The sequence below is a fragment of the Ahaetulla prasina genome, chromosome 3 (genome assembly GCF_028640845.1).
Source record: "Ahaetulla prasina isolate Xishuangbanna chromosome 3, ASM2864084v1, whole genome shotgun sequence".
In the NCBI taxonomy this organism is placed as follows: domain Eukaryota; kingdom Metazoa; phylum Chordata; class Lepidosauria; order Squamata; family Colubridae; genus Ahaetulla; species Ahaetulla prasina.
This window is the reverse complement of record NC_080541.1, coordinates 211313290-211338444: the sequence shown is the minus strand read 5'-3', so window position 1 is coordinate 211338444 and position 25155 is coordinate 211313290. Positions and strand designations below refer to the sequence as shown.

The following is a 25155-nucleotide window of genomic DNA, read 5'->3' as shown; positions in this document are numbered from 1 at the left end:
TGGTGGACGTGGCTTGGTGGGCATGGCAGGGGAAGGATATTGCAAAATCCCCATTCCCTCCCCACTCCTGGGGCCAGCCAGAGGCGGTATTTGCTGGTTCTCCGAACTGCTCAAAATTTCTGCTACCGGTTCTCCAGAACCTGTCAGAAACTGCTGGATTTCACTCCAGTGTTGTAGACTGGAGATAGATGATGCCTTCAGGTGATGATAAACATCTTCAAAGAAAAACAAAGTTCAGTTGCCTCCTGGAGGAAAAAAAAAAGCTCCTTTGGGACCCAGTTGCTGACGATTTGGGCTATCATGTTGGATTAGCCTATCAACGGGACAGGTTTTGTACCTTTACCACACCAATATGGTGCTTTATGAATTACACGTCATAAATGCTTTGTGCTTTGCCTTTATTTTAATGACCCCAGATATACGCCAAAGTGTTGAGGGAAGCAACAGGAAAGGCTGTTTCTTCCTTTCTCAAGAATTCCGCCAGCTCTCCAGAGCCTAAAAGGACCGTTGGGTATCTTCAGCTGGCAATGTTGGGTGGAGTCGCATCAAGACTTTCCTTCCCTCTATCAACCAAGAGAGATGGGCTATGAGAAAACGGCTCATGGGTCCCGACGTTAACTCCACCGTTGGTCCCTACTAACTTCTCATGGTCTGAGGTTGGCTGCAGTGATCTTCTCTGCCGCTTCCTTTCCCAGATGCTTTTGCGTGGCTTATTGGAATCGCTGCCCCCTTGGACGGCAGGGCCTTGATTACTGCCACCCCTGCTCTGGTTAAGGGAGATTCTGTTCTCCAGCATTTCCTTCCTGGAGATGGCCTGAGAGGTTGGGAATGCTTGGTTGGGTTGCTCAGGACGGTGTTCTGCTCTGGGGTGGGGTGGACTGACCAGATAGACATAGACCTCTGCTTGCTGTGCTGCTGGCAAGTGCTGATGCCACTCTAGGCCAAGACGGGGCTGATGACCTCTGGGAGAATGTGGGTAGACATATTCCTCAGCATTAAGGTGGGTTCTAGATGCCGTATCTGGAGCAAAGGTAGAATACAGCACCCGCCGGGGACCAGGTAAGATTGGGCTGGGGATGAAATTGGTCTCACTGGTTGGATGATGAAAGGGCTCATGGGGCTGAGGTAAGTGGTGGGGAGCAGGCCCATCTGTGTTGAGGCCCACCGAGCGTGTCAAGAAGCGCTGCCCGTGGGAACTACCTCCTGTCACTTCCGAACTCTGCAGCTTATCGCCCGTGGCCCTTTGGTGGCTCCTTGCCAAAACACCATAGTTGGCTGAACTGTTTACCGTGTCAGGGGTGCGTACTGGTGAGCTGAAGCTGAAACGGACCCAGGAAGCCACCGATCCCACAGGACACGCCGGCTGGGGAGTCTCGGGGTCAGACAGGTGGGAGCTTCCTTGGCTGTCCTGGATGTGTTGGTGGTTCTTGTGCCAACTGGCTTTCTTGTCATCTGTGTCATGGTGGCTTGACCATTCCCCAGAATAGTAGGCCTTGTTTTTCCTGCCCAGCTGAGTGGAGAAGGCTTTGGATTCATGGGGGTTGCCGATTTTCACAGTCACTTTCACAGGATCTACAATGCAACGGAAGCGCAGGGTTGAGGACTTTTTCTGGCTTCTGAAAAGGGCCGATTCTTTCCATAGCCTCTTGCTGCTGGAGAGAATCTTCATGGTTTTGAGCAGTCGACTGCCTGCAAACCAAGGAGAAGCAGCCTAAAAACCTTGAAAATGGGCAAGAAAATTACGAAAGGCATCTCACAGCTAGAGGTGTCTGGTTGTCCCAAAGGTGCTTTTTTTCAAGAGGCAACTGGACTTTCTGGTTTTAGTTTGAAGACGTTTCGCTTCTCATCCAAGAAGCTTTTTCAGCTCTGACAAGGATAGTGGGAATAAAAGTCAGAGCTGAAGAAGCTTCTTGGATGAGAAGCGAAACGTCTTCAAAGGAAAACCAGAAAGTCCAGTTGTCTCTTGAAAAAAAAAAACACCTTTGGAACAGCTGGAGGTGTAATTCAGCAATATTCTTGCTGAGTTACATCTCCCAGCATCTCTGGGAGCTTGCCTGATAGAGCTGTGGCTCACTCAGTGCTTTGTACCCACAATTTATTGAATTCTTGACCGAGCAATAGACAAGAACTAGTCATATTATTTTACCTATTATGGAAGCAATGAATGTCAGATGGGAGGGGGAGGAAAGATCAGTTTCCTAGAATTCTCTGGAAGAACAGTGAAGAGAACGTGAAACAAACCCACAGTTGATCCATAGGCTCAGCAAAGTGATCTCCCTGGACCTGGCGGGATCATGTGCTACGCCCCCTCCTATACCGATGACCCCTAGCTATGGGGTCATCGGTATAACTATGGGGTTAATTGCTGACTGTGGAAAGTGGGTATGAGCCACCATGGGAAATTAGAAAGTACAATGTAGATACTTCCTTATTCACTCTCTCTGAATCACTCATGTGCTCTTTCTATTGTTCTAAGCAGTCAGCTGGCTAGGATGTGATGGGCATTGTAGTCTAAACATCTGCAAGGCACATCAGTATGGCAAAAGTAGATCTTAACGATTAGTTCACAATCTAATCTTAAATCCATTTCCCATTTGCACCTAACCATAACATCAACATTGTCAAGCATCCTTTTTTCCCTCTGGCTTTGTCCCTGTGGTGGAATTTAGCCGGTTCGGGTGAACTGGTTGTTAAATTGCTGGCTGGCCCCGCTCCGCCCCTTCTTGGAGTCCTCCCGCGGCCTGTTTTTGCTCCCAGGGGTGTGTGTGTGCAGGAGGCCCAGTGCTGTCTGTCACACCCTCTGGCCACACCCACCCATCCGGTCATTAGGACAGAGAACTGGTTGTTAAATTATTTGAATCTCACCACTGCTTTGTCCCCTAAAACCTTTCCAATCTTCTCCCTGACTCATGAGTGAGACAGCTGTAGGCCATCCTTAGCTGTGCAGTGAACAGTATTTCCCCTATTCCCGTGATGGAAAACCTGTGGCACAGATGGCACACGTAGCCATATCAGTGGGCATGCAAGCTCAGCTCCGGCATGCATGCGTGTGCCAGCCAGCTGATTTTTGGGCCTTCCGGGCCCACCAGAATTAGGAAAACAGGCTGTTTCCTGCCTCTGGAGGGCCTCAGGGGATGGTGGGGAAGGCCCATTTTTCTCTCTGACCTGGCTGCAGAGCCTTTCTAGGAGTCTGGGGGGAGAGGACAAAATGGCCTTCCTCATCCACCTGGAAGTCCTCCAGAGGCCAAAGATGGCTCATTTGCCAATTTCTAGTGGGACCAGAAGGCCCGGTTTTTGCTGTCCCCAGCCTCCAGGGCCTCTCTAGAATCTGGGAAGGGTGAAAATGGCCTTCTCCACCCCCCTGGAGGTCCTCCAGAGGCCAAAAATTGCCTTTTTGACAACTTCCGGTCACACCTCCGGGGGTGGGGGTAGGGAAGGCCGTTTTCGCCCCCCTCCCAGACTCCTAGAAAGGCTCTGGAGCCAGGAGACAAAAACAGGCCTACTGGGCCATCACGTGCCAGGAGCAAGGGGGCCGCATGCATGGGGGTGGGGCACATAGAATTATGGGTGTGGGCACGCATGCGCGCAATCTCCCCGCCCCCCCGGCACGCGATGGCAAAAAGGTTAGCCATCACTGCCCTATTCAGATAGAAGTTGTGCATGATGTATTACGCTTTCTCATCAATCATTGTCCAAGGTGAACAACTGTGGGTGGAACTGGAATTAAACTTTACTCTTTCAGGCTAATAGGAAGAGCTCCCCCCCCACCCCACTCCCTGACCAGCCTCATCTGCCCCATTATTCTACTTCCAGAGAGTAAAAACATGCTGATGTTAGTAGCATTACATTGTTTAGCTGGCTGTGCGATAAGTGCTTTAAATCTACAGCCGTTACCATTTTAGGACATAGCTAAAATAGTAACAGTGGAATGACAGGACCAAACCCTCCTGACTCCCCTCCCCAACCCATTGCCAAAATACCCATGAATTTGGCATTTGTTGCCTATCTGAAGAAAGGTGTGTGTTTGGGTGTGAATGGAATTATTATAAATAAGCGTCCCTATGACTCAGCTGCCTTCATTACTCGGACCTATTTTCCTTGTTCTTTCAAACAAGCCAACTTTATTCAGAATGGAGTGAAGGGGAGACTGAAGATGACAAGGTCCTGTGGCCACATTTCTCCTGCTTCACTGCAGCACCATGATTGGTGGACGTAAGCAGGAGGAGAAGAGCAAAGCCTGAGGAATCAACCCGTTCCTGCTTATCATACGCAGAGTCAAAATCAGGATGGCACAGTTCAGCAGTGAGTCAAGGCGGTGGCAGGATAGGGAATCAGCAATAGGGATAGCTGCCTAATTTTTTTTGCCATTTCACGCAAACAGCCCTTTGTATCAGCAGTAGAGAAAGGCCCTCGGGTTATTTTCCCTAACGCTTTACACCTAATGGTGACACAAACATGCGTTGGCAATTGTTTTCTGCCAAGTTCCCCATGATGCCTCAATTTTGTTTTCAGTTCAAGGGTGAGATAGTTTTGGGTTTTCAATAAAGGGGAATATTTTCAGCTCAGGGGCTGAAATGAGGCTGCTGTTGCTGAGCTTGGTTGTTTTCTTGCAGATGTTTCATTACCCAAACTAAGTAACAGTACCAGTGATAGTAGTCTTTAATTCTTTTGGGGTTTTTTTTTTGTAGATATTATAATCTGTCCACACGTGATTCAGCCTTTGCTGGAAGGATAATGATGGTCTGGCCCAGGGGTGAAATACAGCAGGTTCTGACAGGTTCTGGAGGACTGGTAGCGTAAATTTTGAGTAGTTTGGAGAACCGGCAAATACCATCTCTGGCTGGCCCCAGGGTGGGGTGGGAATGGAGATTTTGCAATATCCTTCCCCTGGAGTGGTGGGAATGAAGATTTTGCAATATCCTTCTGTCATGCCTACCAAGCCACTGGTCTGTCCCTTTTTTTAGGCTTCTAAGGGCTGTTCTATCCTCTGTTGTAAGTTGATCCTGTTCTTGTCTTCTCTGATCTGTGGAATGATGGTTTGTCTGAAGCTTTCTTGGACCTCTGGGAAGTTTAGCAGTTTTAAATGCTCCTTCTAAGGCCATGTTGGCGAATCTATGGCACACATGCTGGAAGCAGCATGTGAAAGTGTCCCGTGCCAAATGCGCGGCCTCACCGACTCCTTGGCGCATCTTTGTGCTCAAATGTGCGCCGGTCAGCTGGCTGTCGTGTGTGTGGTGCCAGCGGACCCTGGAGATGTGGCGGTCCATCACGCATGCGCGAGCTGGCACCCGGCCTTCTGGTTGGCGGCTCGTACATGCGCGATGGACCGCCGCACTTCCAGGGTCGCCAGCACCGCATGCGTGATGGCCAGCTGACTGGCACGCGTTTGAGCACAGGAACGCGACGGGAGCTGGCGAGGCCATGCACTCGGCACACGGTAGTTTCGCGTGCCACTTCCAGCATGCAGGCTGGCACACGAAAATGCTGAAGTTGCACCATCACTGTTCTAAGGCTACAAAAAATTCACATCGTTGACATCACCTGTTATTATAGTTGAGGTCTTTCTGTAGAATTCTGTTATGTCCTCCTTGCCTCCGTCCGAACGATGGCTTAATTAGCCGGCTCTTATCAGCTCTGGCAACAAAAGAGCCAGCGTCTGCCAAGAGCCCTCGTTAGCTGCCAAGACGCTGGTGAGTCACAACCTTCAGCTCTAGTCAATCCGTGGATTTGCCTGATACAAAGAGACACACCAGCTCTTGCTACCTTTTATATCCTGTGGGATGTGGCTCCATGACTCAGCACTTCCTAGGCCTGCCCCTCCCCTGCTTCTGTTGTTCCCTTCTCTCCTGCCTACGAAACCTGGGATTGAGCCAAGCCTGATTGCTGTCCGCTGGGTCTGCAGGCGTGGCCTGGATGGGGGAAAAAGTCAGGGGAAGGAGGCCTTGTTATCTCTTTCACTTGGCCTGCTTCTGGCTCCTGGAGCTGATCCAGGGAAGCCGGAGCTTCTGAGGTAAGTCCTGACGGCCCTTCCCCCTCACTGTCCAAGTCACTTTCTGGCAGCAGGCCCGGCTCCGAGTCACTTTCTGGCAGCAGGCCCGGCTCCAAGGCACTTTCGGGCATGGGGCCAGGTTCGGGACTGTTCTGCAGTGGAGAGTGGATGGCTGGATTACTAGCTCTGATTAACATTTTGGGTAATAAAAGGTCTGCAAGATAACAACCAAGCTCAAAGCACCAAGGACCCCTCATCTTGGTGGAAGTGGGGGATTTGGTGGAAGTGGGGGCTCGGATCGTGTTAAGGGGGTGCGCGCTCGATGCTTGCAGGCGATCGTGCGCCCCGAGCCCCCAGACTTGTCCCGTTCCCCGGATGGTCAAGACCCTCAGAGCCTGGGCCTTCGGCTGATGTTGTGTAATGCACGGTCCGTGGCCAATAAGGCCCCCCTAATTCACGATCTTATTCAGGGGGGTGCCGCGGACTTTATAGGCATTACGGAGACCTGGTTGGGTGCAGAAGGGGGCGTGCCCCTGGTGCAGATGTGCCCGCCAGGTTTCCGTGCATTCCATCAGCCGAGAGCCCAGGGTAGGGGTGGGGGGGTGGCGGTTGTGATTAGAGAGAGTCTGGAGCCGAGGGAGACCACTGTACCTCAGATTGCCGGGTGTGAATCCCTCTTTGTGAAGTGGGGCCATAGATGTCAGATGGGCTTGCTGGTCACGTACCTGGCTCCTTGCTGCGTGACAGCTGCCCTGCCCGAGCTCCTGGAGGTGCTTGCTGGGGTGGCAGTTGAGACCCCCAGACTTTTAGTCATGGGGGACTTTAACTTGCCATCTTCCGGCTCGTCATCGACAGCAGCTCGGGAGTTCACGGCTTCCATGACGGCCTTGGACCTGACTCAAGTAGTTGATGGCCCTACCCACATTGGGGGTGGTACACTCGATTTGATTTTTGTCTCTGGTCAGTGGTTGAGAGATCTGGACTTAAAGGAAATAGTCATTGAACCTTTGTCATGGTCAGATCACTCTCTCCTTCGCCTGGACTTTCTGACCGCCATCCAACACCGCAGGGAGGCGGACCCGATCGTTGGTTCCGTCCCAGGCGCCTGATGGACCGGAGAGGTTCGGACGGAGCTTGGGCCATTTCCTGAGGTCTGGCTCACGGCACGTCTGAGGAACTTGTTGCGGCCTGGGAGCGGGCGGCGGGGCCTTAGATCGTGTCGTGCCTCTGCGACCTCTGACCCGGCGCAGGTCCCAACCGGCTCCTTGGTTCTCCGAGGAGCTGAGGGGATGAAGCGCGGAGAAGACGCCTAGAGAGCTCCTGGAGGTCTAGCCGTTCAGAGGCTGATCGGACACTAGTGAAGTCCTATACTAGGACTTACCTAGTGGCATTGAGGAAGCGGCGTTGCTCGCCTCCTCCCTCATTATCGGCAGATAACCGCCCAGCCGCCCTGTTTGGGTGACTCGCTCCCTCCTTCACCAGGGGCGGGATGACCCGCTGCAGGGGCGTGCTGAGAGTTTAACGGTTATCTATACGATAAAATCGTTCAACCGGGATGGTTGGACCAAAATTGCGGTGACTCAGGTGAGGCCCGAGGTGGTCTTGGTGACATTGTTTGGGATGAGTTTGACCCTGTGGCTCCGAGGACATGGACAGGTTGTTGGGTAGGTTGAATGCCACCACGTGTTTACTGGACCCGTGCCCCTCCTGGCTGGTGCTGGCCACTCAGGAGGTGACACGAGGCTGGCTCAGGCGATTCTGACCGCTTCTTTGGTGGAGGTGTCTTTCCGGCCGCCTTGAAAGAGGCGGTGGTGAGGCCCTCCTTAAGAAGCCTTCCCTGGACCCGGCTGTTTTAGGTAATTATCGTCCGGTCTCAACCTTCGCTTGGCGAAGGTTGTAGAAATATGGTGGCATATCAGTTTCCCTTACACCTGGATGAAACTGTCTATCTAGACCCGTTCCAGTCCGGTTTCCGGCCCGGTTACAGCACGGAGCGGCTTTGGTCGCGTTGGTGGATGATCTCTGGAGGGCCAGGGATAGGGTTGTTCCTCTGCCCTGGTCCTATTAGACCTCTCAGCGGCTTTCGATACCATCGACCATGGTATCCTGCTGCGCGGTTGGAGGATTGGGAGTGGGAGGCACCGTTTATCGGTGGTTCTCCTCCTATCTCTCCGATCGGGTGCAGTCGGTGTTGACAGGGGGGCAGAGGTCGGCCCCGAGGCGCCTCACTTGTGGGGTGCCGCAGGGGTCGATCCTCTCGCCCCTTCTGTTTAACATCTACATGAAGCCGCTGGGTGAGATCATCAGTGGTTTCGGTGTGAGGTATCAGCTGTATGCGGATGACACCCAGCTGTACTTTTCCACACCGGACCACCCCAACGGTTATCAAGTGCTGTCCCGGTGTCTGGAGGCCGTACGGGTCTGGATGGGGAGAAACAGGCTCAAGCTCAATCCCTCCAAGACAGAGTGGCTGTGGATGCCGGCATCCCGGTACAGTCAGCTAAATCCGCGGCTGACCATCGGTGGCGAGTCATTGGCCCCGATGGAGAGGGTGCGCAACTTAGGCGTCCTCCTGGATGAACGGCTGTCTCTAGAAGATCATTTGACGGCCGTCTCCAGGAGAGCGTTCTACCAGGTTCGCCTGGTGCGCCAGTTGCGCCCCTTTCTGGACCGGGATGCCCTATGCACGGTCACTCACGCACTCGTGACGTCTCGCCTGGATTACTGCAATGCTCTCTACATGGGGCTCCCCTTGAAGGGCATCCGGAGGCTACAGTTAGTCCAGAATGCGGCTGCGCGGTGATAGATGGAGCCCCTCGTGGCTCCCGTGATAACACCATCCTGCGCAGACTGCACTGGCTACCTGTGGCCTTCGGGTGCGCTTCAAGGTTTTGTGACCACCTTTAAAGCGCTCCATGGCATAGGGCCGGGTTATTTACGGGACCGCCTACTGCTACCGAATACCTCTCACCGACCCGTGCGCTCTCATAGAGAAGGACTCCTCAGGGTGCCGTCAGCGAGGCAATGTCGTCTGGCGGCGCCCAGGGGAAGGGCCTTCTCTGTGGGGGCTCCCACCCTCTGGAACGATCTACCCCCCGGACTTCGTCAGCTTCCAGACCTTCGGACCTTCCGCCGCGAGCTTAAAACATACTTATTTAATTGCGCAGGACTGAGTTAGATTTTAAATTTATGGGTTTTAAATTGGGTTTTATTCCTATATTTTTAATTATTGGGCTTTTAGAATAAGTTTTTTAATTGTTTTTATATTGTATTTATGTGTTTTTTAAGTGCCTGTAAACCGCCCTGAGTCCTTCGGGAGATAGGGTGGTATATAAATATGATCAAATAAATAAAATAAATAAATAAATGAATCTTGGATTTTCCTTAGCTTTACCCATGGTTAAAGTAATGTTACAATTTACTGAGACTTTTTACTGCTCCGCTGTTTCTTTGAGTAGGATCTTTTGGTATTTTTGATTATGAATTACCCCAGTTTTCTGTGACCTAGTTCATAGCTTGTATTAAGCCAAGTTTACTGAATGCTGTATTGAATAAGCTATGGTTGTGTGATTTTGTGCAGCATGTTAAAGCAAAGCCAACTAGATCTCATTGAAACTCCGTGTCATATGTGAGTTTAGCTGATGGTTTGTGAAGGCTGAAGAGAAAAAAATTGGCTGGGGGAAAAGAAAAGGGAATTTGGTTGTTTCCCTCCTACTTTTTATACATCTATAAAATACCTTTCTTGAAGAAAGAATCATATATTTTCCTCAGGAATGGGGGAAAGGTAATCCATAACTGAAGAGAGAGAGAGAAAGAAAAAAAGATGGCATTAAATTAAGCAACCTAACATACTGAAATAGTTTGGGCCTTTCCCAATGTTTCATTGCTCATCAGACCCCTCCACTAACCAAGTTTCCTATGCTCTTGAGTAAAATTGGAATAACTTGTCAAATTATATGAGATGATGCTGTGGTTACTTTCCATCTAGGTCAGGGGTCTATGCTTCTATACAGCATAATGCAGGAGTCTCCAACCTTGGCAACTTTAAGCTTGGAGGACTTCAACTCCCAGAATTCCCCAGCCAGCTCTGCTGCTTAAAGTTGCCAAGGTTGGAGACCCCTGATCTAGGTGATTGCCCAGAACTGCTGCAATTATAACACGAAAATTAGCTGGAATAGGAAGAATGGGCAGCCCAGGGAATAGGCCTTTGCTGGTCTATTGGTGGCATGTCGGAGGGTGCTTTCCATTCTTTAGTTGGACATTCCTGAAGGCTTCCTCCTCCTATTCATTGCCTGGGTGGAAAGCAAATACCTATTTCTAATAAAAAGGACAAAATATAGATGCTTTTGGATATCGGTGTAAGTAACCAATACGGAATCATAAAGACATTAGTCATTGCATATAGACACAACTACCACATCCACAACTGCCCAGAGTAGGACTGGGGATCCAACTACAATCCACAGCTTCCCCAACAGTATAGCATATAAGAAGGGATGCTGGAAAGTATAGTTAGGGGGCAGGATGCCTCTCTCTATATTTGTCCTTTTAAACCCAATGCATGGGTTGGCAATTGGCCTGTTTAGAATAGAATAGAATAGAATTTTATTGGCCAAGTGTGATTGGACACACAAGGAATTTGTCTTGGTGCATATGCTCTCAGTGTACATAAAAGAAAAGATACGTTCATCAAGGTACAACATTTACAACACAATTGATGATAATATATCAATATAAATCATAAGGATTGCCAGCAACAAGTTATAGTCATACAGTCATAAGTGGAAGGAGATTGGTGATGGGAACTATGAAACGATTAATTAAATTAATTACTGCAGATTCAGTAAATAGTCTGACAGTGTTGAGGGAATTATTTGTTTAGCAGAGTGATGGCCTTCGGGAAAAAACTGTTCTTGTGTCTAGTTGTTCTGGTGTGCAGTGCTCTATAGCGTCGTTTTGAGGTAGGAGTTGAAACAGTTTATGTCCAGGATGCGAGGGATCTGCAAATATTTTCACGGCCCTCTTCTTGATTCGTGCAGTATACAGGTCCTCAATGGAAGGCAAGTTGGTAGCAATTATTTTTTCTGCAGTTCTAATTATCCTCTGAAGTCTGTGTTTTTCTTGTTGGGTTGCAGAACCGAACCAGACAGTTATAGAGGTGCAAATGACAGACTCAATAATTCCTCTGTAGAATTGGATCAGCAGCTCCTTGGGCAGTTTGAGCTTACTGAGTTGGCGCAGAAAGAACATTCTTTGTTGTCCTTTTTTAATGATGTTTTGATGTTAGCTGTCCATTTGAGATCTTGCGATATGATAGAACCCAGAAATTTGAAGGTTTCTACTGTTGATACTGTGTTGTCAAGTATTGTGAGAGGTGGAAGTATGGAAGGGTTTTCCTAAAATCTACCACCATTTCTACGGTTTTGAGTGTGTTCAGTTCCAGATTGTTTTGGTTGCACCACAAGGCTAGTCGTTCGACCTCTCGTCTATATGCGGATTCGTCATTGTCTCGAATGAGACCAATCACTGTTGTATCATCTGCGAACTTCAGTAGCTTAACAGATGGATCATTGGAGATGCAGTCATTGGTATACAGAGAGAAGAGAAGTGGGGAGAGCACACAGCCTTGGGGGGCCCCTGTGCTAATTGTACAGGTATTTGATGTGATCTTGCTTAGCTTCACCTGCTGCTTCCTGTTTGTTAGGAAGCTTGTGATCCACTTACAAGTCTGTTCCGGTACCTGTAGCTGGTTTAGCTTAGTTAGAAGAATGTCTGGAATGATGGTATTGAATGCTGAACTAAAGTCTACAAAGAGGACCCTTGCATAGGTCTTTGGAGACTCAAGATGTTGTAGGATGTAGTGCAGAGCCATATTAACAGCATCATCTGTTAACAACAGCATCATTTAGCCCTCTGCTTGACACTGCTGTTCTGAGTATCAGTGGCTGGTCCAAATTTGGGACAGTAAAGGTTCCTCATGTCTTCCTAATGAATGAACACTCTCACAACCTGTTCTATTTATCAAGAAGAGTCATTATTTAGTTTCAAAACTTGGGGAATTCAGGAAATCACAGTTTGGATTCTCCAATATTTCTACATTTATGTCTATGGAGATTCTCAGTTATCCAGGTCATGGTTGTCCCAAAGATGCTTTTTCAAGAGGCAACTAGACTTTCTGGTTTTTCTTTGAAGACGTTTCGCTTCTCATCCAAGAAGCTTTTTCGATGTTGAAGAAGCTTCCTGGATGAGAAGCGAAACGTCTTCAAAGAAAAACCAGGAAGTCCAGTTGCCTCTTGAAAAAGCATCTTTGAAATTTCTACTTTTAGTTTTTCAACGGCTGTAGGGCTCCTAGAATTGGGCCACGACAGCAATTTGGAGAAGAAGAATTCAATCTGGGTCTAGTAGTGCCTGGATAAGATTTATACCGTATAATAAATTTTACAAATAAATGACATCAGGAGACCTTGCTCATGGGGACTCATGCCTTATTTACATCCTGATTTGGATTATTGCATTGTTCTCCATGTGGGGCTGCCCTTGAAGGTCATTTAGAAGCCTCCAGGGGCACAGGTCATAATACCCAAGTAACATGATTGCTTGAGAGCTGTATTGCAATAGGATGCAATTCAAGGTGCTGGTTATCACCTTAAACCCTCCATGATATAGGACAGGGATAACTGTGGGACCACCTATTCAGAAGATTATCTGCTTGCACCATAAATTCCCATGAGGATGCTATGGTGCTGGTCCCCTCATTTTTAAGGGTTGCCATGTGATGGTACCAAAGTGATGTGCACCTTCCAATGGAACTGTCTTCTTTCCAATGTACAACTGGTTCCATCTTTTCTGCCGTTAGCAAGGCAGTGAAGACTGCGGTCTTCCTAGACATTCCTAAGAGGTCTGTAAGGGGTGTGCATAAGAGCACCAAAGTGCCTACCATTCCTGTCCAAATGTTCCCTTTGATTGTATCCAATTTCATATAGTTATTTTTTTATTTTTTATTTTTGTTTACATTTATACCCCGCCCTTCTCCGAAAGGGCGGCTTACAATGTATAAGGCAATAGTCTCATTCTATTTGTATATTTTTTACAAAGTCAACTTATTGCCCCCCCAACAATCTGGGTCCTCATTTTACCTACCTTATAAAGGGTGGAAGGCTGAGTCAACCTTGGGCCGGGCTCGAATCTGCAGTAATTGCAGGCTTTGTGTTCTAATAACAGGCTTCTCTATTGCCTGAGCTATCCTGGCCCATCATAAGTTATTACATACTTATGATTATATTTATGCTTATATATCATATAGTTATTTCATACGTATGATTATATATACTGTTGTGACAAATAAATAAAATAAATAAATAAAAAATAAAAATTTGGGTCTAGATGAGTAGAATCCCCTACAGCAGGCACGGCCAACCCACAACCCGCGGTCTACATGCAGCCATGGACCTCTAGTAATGTGACCTCACAAGATCATAAACTTTTAACATTATGTGATTCTATACTATAAAACTATGTTATGTATTTTATATGCGGCCCAAGGCTATTCCTCTTCACTTGATGTGGCCCAGGCAAGCCAAAAGGTTAGAATCTCATGCCCTATAGCATCGGTTGTTGTAATCTATTCTGTCAGTTCGTCATTTTGCATATTTGAGTTATTTTTACAAACGATGTACGCTTTGGGATTTTTTTTTCTTGTTTAATGTTTTTTGTATGCTGCCCATGCTTCATGAGTTCAGCGGCTGTGTAAATCCCTGTAATAAATAAATCAATAAATACTGTATACATCCTCCTCCCTTATCCGGATCTGCTATTTGTCGCTTTGAGTTGGGCAGCTGTATAAATGCAATCAATTTATATTCCTCTCCTTTATCTAGGTCTGCTTTTTGTCACTTTAATTCATATTCACATTTTTGCAGGGCCAAAATGTTGGCAAATAAAAGAAGCCTGTTGTGTTAGAAACTTTTTATGGGAATAGGAATAGTGTTTTTGTAATTGTTAACACTCTCACTAATATTAAATGTACATCCCTCTGACTCTCATAGGAGAAAGCAAAGTATAATAGGCAGGGATGAAATCTACTTACCTTCCTTACCCGTTCGGAAGTGCACATGCTGCCCGCGCACGTCACATGCGCGCACAGACTTTCTGCATATGCGCAAAACCTTCTGTGCATGCGCAGAAGGTAAAAAACACATTACTTCTTGGTTAAAACCAGGAAGTAATGACACCCGGGCAGGTGGGTGGAGCTTTGCTCCGCCATTGCTACTGGATCGCCGAACCACCGGCCACGATCACTACCGGATCACCAGAGCCGGTCAGAACCGAGAGCATTTCACCCATGATAATGGGTAACTTAATAGTTAGTCAGTGCTGAGTGGCTTTGTTTTTTAGAAAATTGAATTATTGGGAGATCTGTGTCTGGACCTCCTATGTCTCATTTCTTTCGATTCTGAGGCAATTCCTCAGGATTTTCTTTGTAAGGAAAACCTTTATAACGGGCCTTTTTAGAAGAACTGTTTTTTCCTCTTATTGTTTGTTTAAAAAGTAAAACTTTGTTCAGTCAACTTAATATAACAATATAATATAACAACAGAGTTGGAAGGGACCTTGGAGGCCTTCTAGTCCAACCCCCTGCCCAGGCAGGAAATCCTACACCATCTCAGTCAGATGGTTATCCAAAATTTTCTTAAAAATTTCCAGTGTTGGAGCATTCACAACTTCTGCAGGCAAGTCGTTCCACTTATTAATTGTTCTAACTGTCAGGAAATTTCTCCTTAGTTCTAAGTTGCTTCTTTCTTTGATCAGTTTCCACCCATTGCTTCTTGTTCTACCCTCAGGTGCTTTGGAGAACAGCCCGACTCCCTCTTCTTTGTGGCAACCCCTGAGATATTGGAACACAGCTATCATGTCTCCCTTCTTTTTATTAAACTAGACATACCTACTTGATACTTAGGATACTTAGGACTTCAAGTGCCCTTTGCCATCTTGGCATCTTGGTTTTCATTGCCATCTTGCAAAGTTTCTTTAGTTCCCCATTCTAGTCTACTGTGCTGATCTTCTAGCGCAGGGGTGTCAAACTTGCAGCCCGTGGGTGGGATGCATCACGCGCTGGCCACCCCCATCCCCATTTTAGCAAAGAGGGAAAAAATTGTGATGCGTCACGTGACGATGTGTCATCGTGAGTTTGACACCCCTGCTCTGGTGATATCCCAGTACTGATCAGGTTGAGACCACTTATTTTTTTTCTGGGATTAACCAAATTGGCTTCCTGTTGAAACATGCTGCAGCTTGATCATCGGTAAAGGTAAAGGTAAAGGTTCCCCTCGCACATAGGTGCTAGTCGTTCCTGACTCTAGGGGGCGGTGCTCATCTCCGTTTCAAAGCTGAAGAGCCAGCGCTGTCCGAAGATGTCTCCGTGGTCATGTGGCCGGCATGACTCAACACCAAAGGTGCACGGAACGCTCTTACCTTCCCACCAAAGGTGGTCCCTATTTTTTTACTTGCATTTTTAATGTGCTTTCGAACTGCTAGGTTGTCAGAAGCTGGGACAAGTAACGGGAGCTCACCCCGTTACACAGCAGCACTAGGGATACAAACCACTGAACTGCCAACCTTTCGATCAACAAGCTCAGTGTCTCAGCCCCTGAGCCACCACATCCCTTAGTGATCATCATTAGTGCTCACTATTTACTTGTCTTGTAAGCCTAGACCTAATTCACGCCTTCACCACCATCACCCAGGAAAGAACAAACCTTGTTTTAACTATGATCGTTTGCTTTGGAGAAGAAGCATCTCAGCAGAAAGGCTTTTATCCAGAAGAGGCTCTTAGATCCAGTAGAGAAGTTCCTAGAAGCCTCGGTGCCTTAATGCCTAGTGATGCTCACCCGATGCCCACCATTCGGAAGGCCAAATATTCCCTGCAGCCCATCCAGCTTGTGAGGACATGCGTTAACACCCACCTGATTCATTTTGCTTACCAAGGCAATCAGTTTAACGGCATATTCCAGTAAAGCAAAAAGGCCCAACACAATCAGAATGGTGGCTAAGAGCTTCTGATGGGTCTCACCAAAAGGGAGGCAACTGTTGTACATCTTGTCCCCCGGCACAGCCATGGTTGGTAAGGGGAAAAACAAAAATGGGCAAGTTGAGAATCAGAAGAGCATCTTCTTTGTCATGGCTGTGTTGCCGGCTGCAGCCACCACGCCAGCTGCAGCGGTGGAAGATCTCCAAAGGGTGGATAAATCCAAGCCTCTGCACAAGCCTTTGTGACAGAATTCCTGTGTCATTTCTTCACTGGTGAGTCAAGCCAGAATTGTCTTGGTTGACCAATCAGAAGTCTTCTGCAAGGCTACAAGAGGGTCTTCATCCATTGGATAGAGGTCACACCATATAAGTCTTTGAAGCCTAAGGTTTGGTGGACAACCTACAGTGACGTTCTTTTCAAATCATGCTAAGCTGTAGTGGCTGTGTGAACATTCCATACTCAGCCAAGAACCCCATCACGTGAACCACGGAAGTCAGAAGGAAGCATTATGTTCACTTACCGCATTTTCCCGTCTATAAGACATCCCCATGTATAGATCGCCTCCTGCTTTTCTTACCCAAAATTCAGAAATCAATTTTTTAAACATTCAATAGAAGACATTTATTTTGTAAAATAAGACATTCGCTTACCGGTACCTATTTTTTTGTTTTCTGACATTTGTATGGGTTCAGAACGCTCCAACATTACCGCTCCCTGACGCAGGTGGGCACTGGCTACACGCTCTCTGCAGCATCAGCAGACCTCAGTTACTCATGATTGGAGGAATCCTATTAGCTTGTCTCTGCAATCAGAAGTTTCACTCATGAGGATAGTTTGCAGAGATAAGGTATTGGCAGGTTCTCCTCCTGTCCCCTCCACCATGTATAAGATGCCCCTCCATTTTTAGGCAAATATTTTTCAGAAAAAGTATCATCTTCTACACGGAAAAATACGGTTTTTATTCTCAGATCATACTGGAGAAATGGATCTTGGGGGCCAATTCCTGTTTAGCCTGATGAAGTGACACTTCTTATCATCCTGAACTCATTGGAAGAAGGAGAAGATGGTACCACAAATTGAGAATTTTTATTATTCTTGTCCCAAAAGCTAGAGGGATGCTATTATCTCCTGAAATGCCAGAAAGCGCTTCTTGAACAGTGAAAATGAGACTTTTTGAGATTTTCTTTCTGAGAGTGCAGCTTTCCTTAAATTTGTGCATCCCATTGGTTGTAGGTATAATTCTGATGGCTGGCCAAAGACTTAGTAGAAGAGGTCATGACAGGGAGGAATAAGCCTTGGATGGGCTTTCAGGATTTACGTCATTATTTATTTATTTATTTATTTATTTAATCATATTTATATACCGCCCTATCTCCCAAGGGACTCAGGGCGGTTTACAGGCACTAAAAACAGATAAATAGAATATAAATACAATATAAAACATTTAAAAAACTTATTCTAAAGCCCGTCCAATTAAAAAATAGAAATAAAACCCAATTTAAAACCCAAAATTTAAAATCTAGCTCAGTCCTGCAAAATTAAATAAGTATGTTTTAAGCCCGCGGCGGAAGGTCCGAAGGTCCGAAAGCTGACCAAGTCCGGGGTAGATCGTTCCAGAGGTGGGAGCCCCACAGAAGGCCCTTCCTGGGCGCCGCCAGACGACATTGCCTCGCTGACGGCACCCTGAGGAGACCCTCTCTGTGAGAGCGCACGGGACGGTGGGAGGTATTCGGTCTCAGTAGGCGGTCCCGTAAATAACCCGGCCCAATGCCATGGGCGCTTTAAAGGTGGTCACCAAAACCTTGAAGCGCACCGGAAGGCCACAGGAAGCCAGTGCAGTCTGCGCAGGATAGGTGTCATATGGGAGCCACGAGGGCTCCATCTATCACCAGCGCAGCTGCATTCTGGACTAACTGTAGCCTCCGGATGCCCCTCAAGGGAGCCCCATGTGAGAGCATTGCAGTAATCCAGGCGGGACGTCACGAGTGTGTGAGTGACCGTGCATAGAGCATCCCGGTCCAGAAAGGGGCGCAACTGGCGTACCAGGCGAACCTGGTAGAACGCTCTCCTGGAGGCGGCCGTCAAATGCTCTTCTAAAGACAGCCGTTCATCCAGGAGGGCGCCTAAGTTGCGGACCCTCTCCATCGGGGCCAATGACTCGCCACCGATGGTCAGCCGCGGATTTAGCTGACTGTACCGGGATGCCGGCATCCACAGCCACTCTGTCTTGGTGGGATTGAGCTTGAGCCTGTTTCTCCCCATCCAGACCCGTACGGCCTCCAGACACCGGGACAGCACTTGATAACCGTTGGGGTGGTTCGGTGTGAAAAGTACAGCTGAGTATCATCCGCATACAGCTGATACTTCACACCAAACCATTGATGATCCCCCCCAGCGGTTCCATGTAGATGTAAAACAGAGGGGGCGAGAGGACCGACCCCTGCGGCACCCCACAAGTGAGGCGCCTCGGAGCCGACCTCTGCCCCCCTGTCAACACCGACTGCGACCGGTCGGAGAGATAGGAGGAGAACCACCGATAAACGGTGCCTCCACTCCCAATCCCCCAACCGCGCAGCAGGATACCATGGTCGATGGTATCGAAAGCCGCTGAGAGGTCTAATAGGACCAGGGCAGAGGAACAACCCCTATCCCTGGCCCTCCAGAGATCATCTACCAAGCGACCAAAGCCGTCTCCGTGCTGTAACCGGGTCGGAAACCGGACTGGAGCAGGTCTAGATAGACAGTTTCATCCAGGTGCAAGGGAAGCTGATATGCCACCATACTCTCTACAACCTTCGCCGAGCGAAGGTTGGAGACCGGACGATAATTACCTAAAACAGCGGGTCCAGGAAGGCTTCTTGAGGAGGGCCTCACCACCGCCTCTTTCAAGGCGGCCGGAAGACACCCTCCACCAAAGAAGCGATCGTAATCGCCTGGAGCCAGCCTCGTGTCACCTCCCGGTGGCCAGCACCAGCCAGGAGGCACGGGTCCAGTAAACACGTGGTGGCATTCAACCTACCCAGCAACCTGTCCATGTCCTCGGAGCCACAGGGTCAAACTCATCCCAAATAATGTCGCCAAGACCACCCTCGGCGTCTCACCCGCATCACCGCAATCTTGGTCCAGACCATCCCGAAGCTGAGCGATTTTATCGTATAGATAACCGTTAAACTCCTCAGCCCGTCCCTGCAGCGGGTCATCCCGCTCCCCTGATGAAGGAGGAGCGAGTCACCAAACAGGGCGGCTGGGCGGTTATCTGCCGATGCAATGAGGAGGCGTAGCTCGCCTCGCTTCCTCAATGCCACTAGGTAAGTCCTAGTATAGGACTTCACTAGTGTCCGATCAGCTTCGAGCGGCTAGACCTCCAGGAACTCTCTAGGCGTCTTCTCCGGCGCTTCATCCCCCTCAGCTCCTCGGAGAACCAAGGAGCCGGTTGGGCCCTGCGCCGGGTCAGAGGCCGCAAAGGCACGACACGGTCTAAGGCCCCCGCCGCGGCCCGTTCCCAGGCCGCAACAAGTTCCTCGGCCGAGCCGTGAGCCAGACCCTCAGGAAATGGCCCAAGCTCCGTCCGGAACCCATCCGGGTCCATCAGGCGCCTGGGGCGGGACCAACGGATCGGTTCCGTCTCCCTGCGGTGGTGAATGGCGGTCAGAAAGTCCAGGCGAAGAAGAGAGTGATCTGACCATGACAAAGGTTCAGTGACTATTTCCTTTAAGTCCAGATCTCTCAACCACTGACCAGAGAGAAAAATCAGGTCCAGAGTGCCACCCCCAATGTGAGTAGGGCCATCAATTACCTGGGTCAGGTCCAAGGCCGTCATGGAAGCCGTGAACTCCCGAGCCGCTGTCGATGACGGGCCGGAAGATGGCAAGTTAAAGTCCCCATGACTAAAAGTCTGGGGTCTCAACTACCACCCGGCCAGCACCTCCAGGAGCTCGGGCAGGGCAGCTGTCACGTAGCAAGGAGCCAGGTACGCGATCAGCAAACCCATCTGACACCTATGACCCCATCTCACAAGAGGATTCGCACCCGGCAATCTGAGGCACAGTGGTCTCCCTCGGCTCTAGACTCTCTCTAATCACAACCGCCACCCACCACCCCTACCCTGGGCCTCGGTTGATGGAATGCACGGAAACCCGCGGGCACATCTCAACGAGGCACACCCCTTCCGTGCCCAACCAGGTCTCCGTAATGCCTATAAGGTCCATGGAACCCCCTGAATAAGATCACAAACAAGGGGCTTTGTTCACCACGGACCGAGCATTGCACAACATCAACGAAGGCCCGGGCTCTGAGGATCCTGACCATCCGGGAACGGGAGAAGTCCAAGGGGTCGGAGCGTGATCGCTTTCAGACATCGAGCACGCGCTCCCGAAACTTGGTATGACCCTCGCTTCCGCCATATCTGCCTCTCCCACTTACCGTGTCAATAGAACCACCCTCATCAATAGGAACACCTCCACCCCATAACCTCCGAACCTGATAAAGAAAGACCGCCATGAGCATGTGCAGAGACTGGCTCCTTACCCGACGGGTTACCCCCATTGCCCGCCCTTACCCTCCCACCCCTTAAAAGTTCCCTCTCTAAAAAACCCCACAAGCTCTTCTTTTTCGCATGCCACCTCTGTGGGTCCCAAGACCCGTCATGGAGGCCGGCCCTCGGTAGTGAGGAGGGCCATTCCTGCGAGGCGGGGGCACCTCGCAGGCGCAAGAGTTCATCATAAGTATAGTGCGTAGCAGCTGAGACTAAGAATCGGCAAAAACAAAAGCTCCATCTCCGAATGGCAGGTGGTAGCAGATGGTACTAGTCCAGAATGAGGACGGACGCAGAATGGAACAGCGATAGGCACCAAATGACAGTCTAGGTGGTATTCTGTCGGGTGTATAGTCCAAAACATCCTGGAACCGGGGTGAGGGAGATGGCACTCAGTCCTTGGGCACATCCTCCTCCGTCTTCCTCTGTCCCCAAATAAGTCCCATTGTCTCCCCAAAAGTCCTAATAGGACCAAAACGCCATAGAAGTCCCAAAAGGCCGAGGGGGCATGGATGATGTTATCACAGTCACAACCACAGACTGGTTACAGGGGAACCGCTCGGAATGCCTCCATCATCTCCCGCAAACCTCCAACAACCCCCTCAGACATGGCCAGGAATAAATCCTAACCACCCCAGAGGCCAGGTCTCTCCAGCCTTATCCCCAAGAGGCCAGGCCCATATAAAGGCTAAACTTCTCCGAGAGGCTGGAGGATATGAAGGCTGCCAAGTCCACAATCCGGCAGCAGGGAGAAAGCCAACAAACCGTGGCACAAGAGGCAGATGGCAGTAGTAAGGGTAGATGTAATACCTCCGCTCTCATCCAAGTTGCAGAGGCTGAAACCCCCAAAGTCCGAAGTCGATAGTCAGAAGAGGGCCGGAAGACGAATCCAAGGCTAGAGGCCCGCCAGCGAGACGAATCGGCCGAAAAACGGCCGGCTAGAAAACGCCGACTCATCGCCCCACCTCCGAGCCTCAGAACATGGCCTCCGAATCCACCGCCAGCCTACCCGGCCTCGTTCTCGGCAGCCATGTGTAAGAGAAGGTCCAGAGACCTCTCCCATGGCTGCTCGAAAAGAGATCTCCCGGGCCGGGGACAGCAAGCGGCTAGACGGGCCGTCAGGACATTGCCAGCATCGGAGGGGCCTTTTTCCTCGCCGGAGCCGAGTCTTCAGAACAGCGCCATCTTGCGCATGCGCAGAGCTTTAACATCCCTGTGAGAAATAGGCCAGGTCAAGAAATACAATGCAGGGATTCTAGGAATGCTGCTTTATTATTGTTGTAAAATTTATTAACAATCTTGACCGCCTATCCAAACAACATCTTTCAAAATAAAAATCAAGCTGTCAGGGTTCCAAGTAACACCCCCAATGAAACAAAACTCCGAAGCTTGAAGTTCCTCAAAGTTCCATTTTATTAGAGATGTCATATTGGCACATCTGGGAAAACCCAAATCTGAAAGCTTCCAGGTTTTCGCCACCCAAAGGAAAGTCCAGGTCCCTGCCCAGCACCCACATGTCCATCACATGGTCCAATCAAGGCACTGTCCCATCTGGAGATGCCTCCCAGTCGCATCCCTCCAGGTGCAGGGCAAGATGTCCTTGAATCTCTGAGAAAGAAATGTTATTATGACTATATATCTCCCCTGTCCCATAAAATCCCCCCTCCCAATTTCCCACAGTAGTAAATGTGGCAGGCCTGAAGACCCCATGCAAAAGATGGCTTCCAGTCCTTACGCAAGGCAGAGTTATTTTACATTCCATACCCTCGCTTCAATCTCTAGACCAGTATTTCACAACCTTGACAACTTGAAGATGTGCGGACTTCAACTCCTAGAATTCCACACATCCTCAAAGTTGCCCCACTGAGAAATACTGCTCTGGAGGGTGTAATCTCATCTTCAAATCCCTTCTTAAAGACTTCTTCCCCTCCTTTAATGTCTTTTTCATATCTTCCCCAAGGTCCTCTCTTTACAGGATCTGCTTAGTATGCATGCCATGCAGCCCATGTCTAATGACTACACTCATTAAAAGCTCACATTGAGTTTGTCAATTTTCTTTTCATTTCCTTATCTTGCTTTACCTTATTTGGATGGGTAAGATGACAGGGCACAATTGGAGACCAGCTTCCCCAATAATTCTGTCCCATTCTTCATTGGCCTTTGATTCTGCGTCAATCATTTTGGCTAGCGATTTCCAGAAATTGTAGCCAGCCAGCACCCCAATTGGAGACCTTTTTAATGGGAGATGCTAAAGATGTAAAGCAACTGTCATTCCTGCTGAGTTTTAGACCTTTGCCAGAATAGCTTTTTAAATGGGTTCTGCTGATTTCCGCAATTCTTTTGTTATTTGTCTGTGTCTATGTGCTTTTAAACACTTTTTTTTCCAATTATTAAAAAAAAATTTAAGAAACAAAATGAGAGACCACAATAAAAGACAGCAGAAAAAGGACATAGTGGATGGTAAATAAAATACTAGTAAATAAAATGGAGAATGTACAATTGATAAAAGATTTAAAATTCATTATTCCATGGATTGAATATATTAAACTAGACTTAATAAAGACGAATCAAGAAGAGGGCCATGAAAATATTTACAGACCCCTTGCATCCAGGACATAAACTGTTTCAACTCCTACCCTTAAAACGACGCTATAGAGCACTGCACACCAGAACAACTAGACACAAGAACAGTTTTTTCCCGAAAAAACTGCTCTGCTAAACAAATAATTCCATCAACACTGTCAAACTATTTACTAAATCTGCACTACTATTAATCTTCTCATCGTTCCCATCACCAATCTCTTTCCACTTATGACTGTATGACTGTAACTTTGTTGCCGGCAATCCTTATGATTTATATTGATATATTGACCATCAATTGTGTTGTAAATGTTGTACCTTGATGAACGTATCTTTTCTTTTATGTACACTGAGACCATATGCACCAAGACAAATTCCTTGTGTGTCCAATCACACTTGGCCAATAAAAATTCTATTCTATTCTATTCTATTCTATTCTATTCTATTCTATTCTATTCTATTCTATTCTATTCTATTCTATTCTAATAAATCATCTTGAGAAACCACTGGAAATCACTGCGAAACACGAAACGTTAATTCCAAGGTGCTTCTCGCGCCCAAGCAAATCTGTAGGCCTCTTTAAAATGATTTGATCATGAACTATGAAACCAGCCTTATAAATGCAGGTAGTCCTTGACTTACAATGGTTTATTTAGTGAATGTTCAAAGTTACAACTTCACTGAAAAAAGTGACTTATGACCATTTTTCACTTTTACGACTGTTGCAGCATCCCCATGGTCTTATGATTTACCTTCAGCAAAGTCATTGGGGAAACCAGATTCACTTAACAATACTTGTCACTAATTCAACAACTGCAGTAATTCACTTAACAAATGCGGTAAGAAAAGTTGTAAAATGAGGCAAAACTCACTGAACAAATTTCTCGCTTAACAACACAAATTCTGGACTCAATTGTGGTCGTAAGGTGAAGACTACCTGTATGGTAAACTGTCTTTCCAAGCATCATACTGAATCGAGCTGAAATTTGCCCCAAATGTCTACACAGAAAAAGGGCCTTCACTATCTATGAACATTTGCTGAACGTTCCCAGTTGATCCCAGGTTTGTTACATTTTGATGTTCTACTTTTTAGGAATTTGTACCAGGAGCTGGTATTCAGCTGGTTGGTATCGGTTTGTGTGAACTGTTGGCGGAAATTTGGCCAAGGTCGCCGAACCAGTAGCTATGGCCAGCTGGCCACACACCCTCGAACTGGTTCCATAGTTGCCGTTCACTCGCCCTGCCTGCCATGTTCGTTGTCATGTTCTTTGCACACATGCATCCCATTGCCTTGCAAGCCCAATGGGATATTCATGCACGAAGAACATAGTGCTGACGGCAGCAGCCTTTTCTGTGATCTCCGGTACTTTTCGGTGGCCTGCAGCCAGCCACTGCACCTGCAAAGCAGCTCTCAAAGAGGCAGCTGGGAGGCTACTTTGCCAGCCGCTTTCCAGCAGCGGTGGCTGGCTGGGGGCCACTGAAAACTCTGGTCAGCTTGCCTTCCGGACTCTGGACCAGCCATCGCAGAAGGTAAGCAGCCCGAACAAAGAGGCAGTGGTGGGGGAAGAAGTAGGGCTAGGGCCAGGCCGCTAAAGGAGGGGAAACGGGGTGGTGGTGACTGGCGAAGGGAGGGCGGAGATAGATAGGTGGAAATTCCAAACATTTTCCTACCTTTTCCTGTGGGCATGGCTAGGTGGGGGGATCATGTGACTGAGTGGGCGTGTCACGTCAAGTTGGCCATGCCCACTCAGTCCCATGCCCCCCCCACCTAGCCCCCCCCACCAAACCGGTAGCGAAAATTTTTGAAACCCACCACTGGTTTGAACCATAATTGAGTCCACAATTTCTGTTGTTAAGCAAGACAATTGTTAAATTAGTTTTGCTGCATTTTGCAGTAACTTTCTTGCTCTAGTTGTTAAGTGAATCACTGCAGTTGTCAGTTAATAAGGTGGTTCAATGAATCTGGCTTCCCTATTGGCTTTGCTTGCCAGAAGGTTGCAAAATGATCCCGGGACACTGCAGCTG

At 48.4% G+C, this 25155-nt stretch overlaps 1 protein-coding gene across 2 annotated transcripts; it reads right to left on the bottom strand.

Annotated features, from left to right (window-relative positions):
* Positions 1-402: 402 nt before the first annotated feature.
* Positions 403-24828, bottom strand: LOC131196273 (uncharacterized). 2 transcript variants are annotated; one of them, XM_058178855.1, is made up of 5 exons: positions 22632-24828; positions 22065-22158; positions 16667-16818; positions 9727-9784; positions 403-1689 (listed from the first exon to the last, which is right to left on the bottom strand). In XM_058178855.1, exon 5 carries the CDS (start codon positions 1667-1669, stop codon positions 518-520), a length of 1152 nt encoding a protein of 383 aa, XP_058034838.1. In that variant the 5' UTR covers positions 1670-1689; positions 9727-9784; positions 16667-16818; positions 22065-22158; positions 22632-24828; the 3' UTR covers positions 403-517. The 2 variants fall into 2 exon arrangements, with proteins under 2 accessions (XP_058034838.1, XP_058034837.1); XM_058178854.1 differs by having other exon boundaries at positions 22065-24828.
* Between the last annotated feature and the right edge of the window lie 327 nt (positions 24829-25155).

What these genes read in the sequence shown, in the direction of transcription:
- LOC131196273 (XM_058178854.1), bottom strand. Translation starts at nt 1,669, where the DNA reads ATGAAGATTCTCTCCAGCAGCAAGAGGCTATGGAAAGAATCGGCCCTT.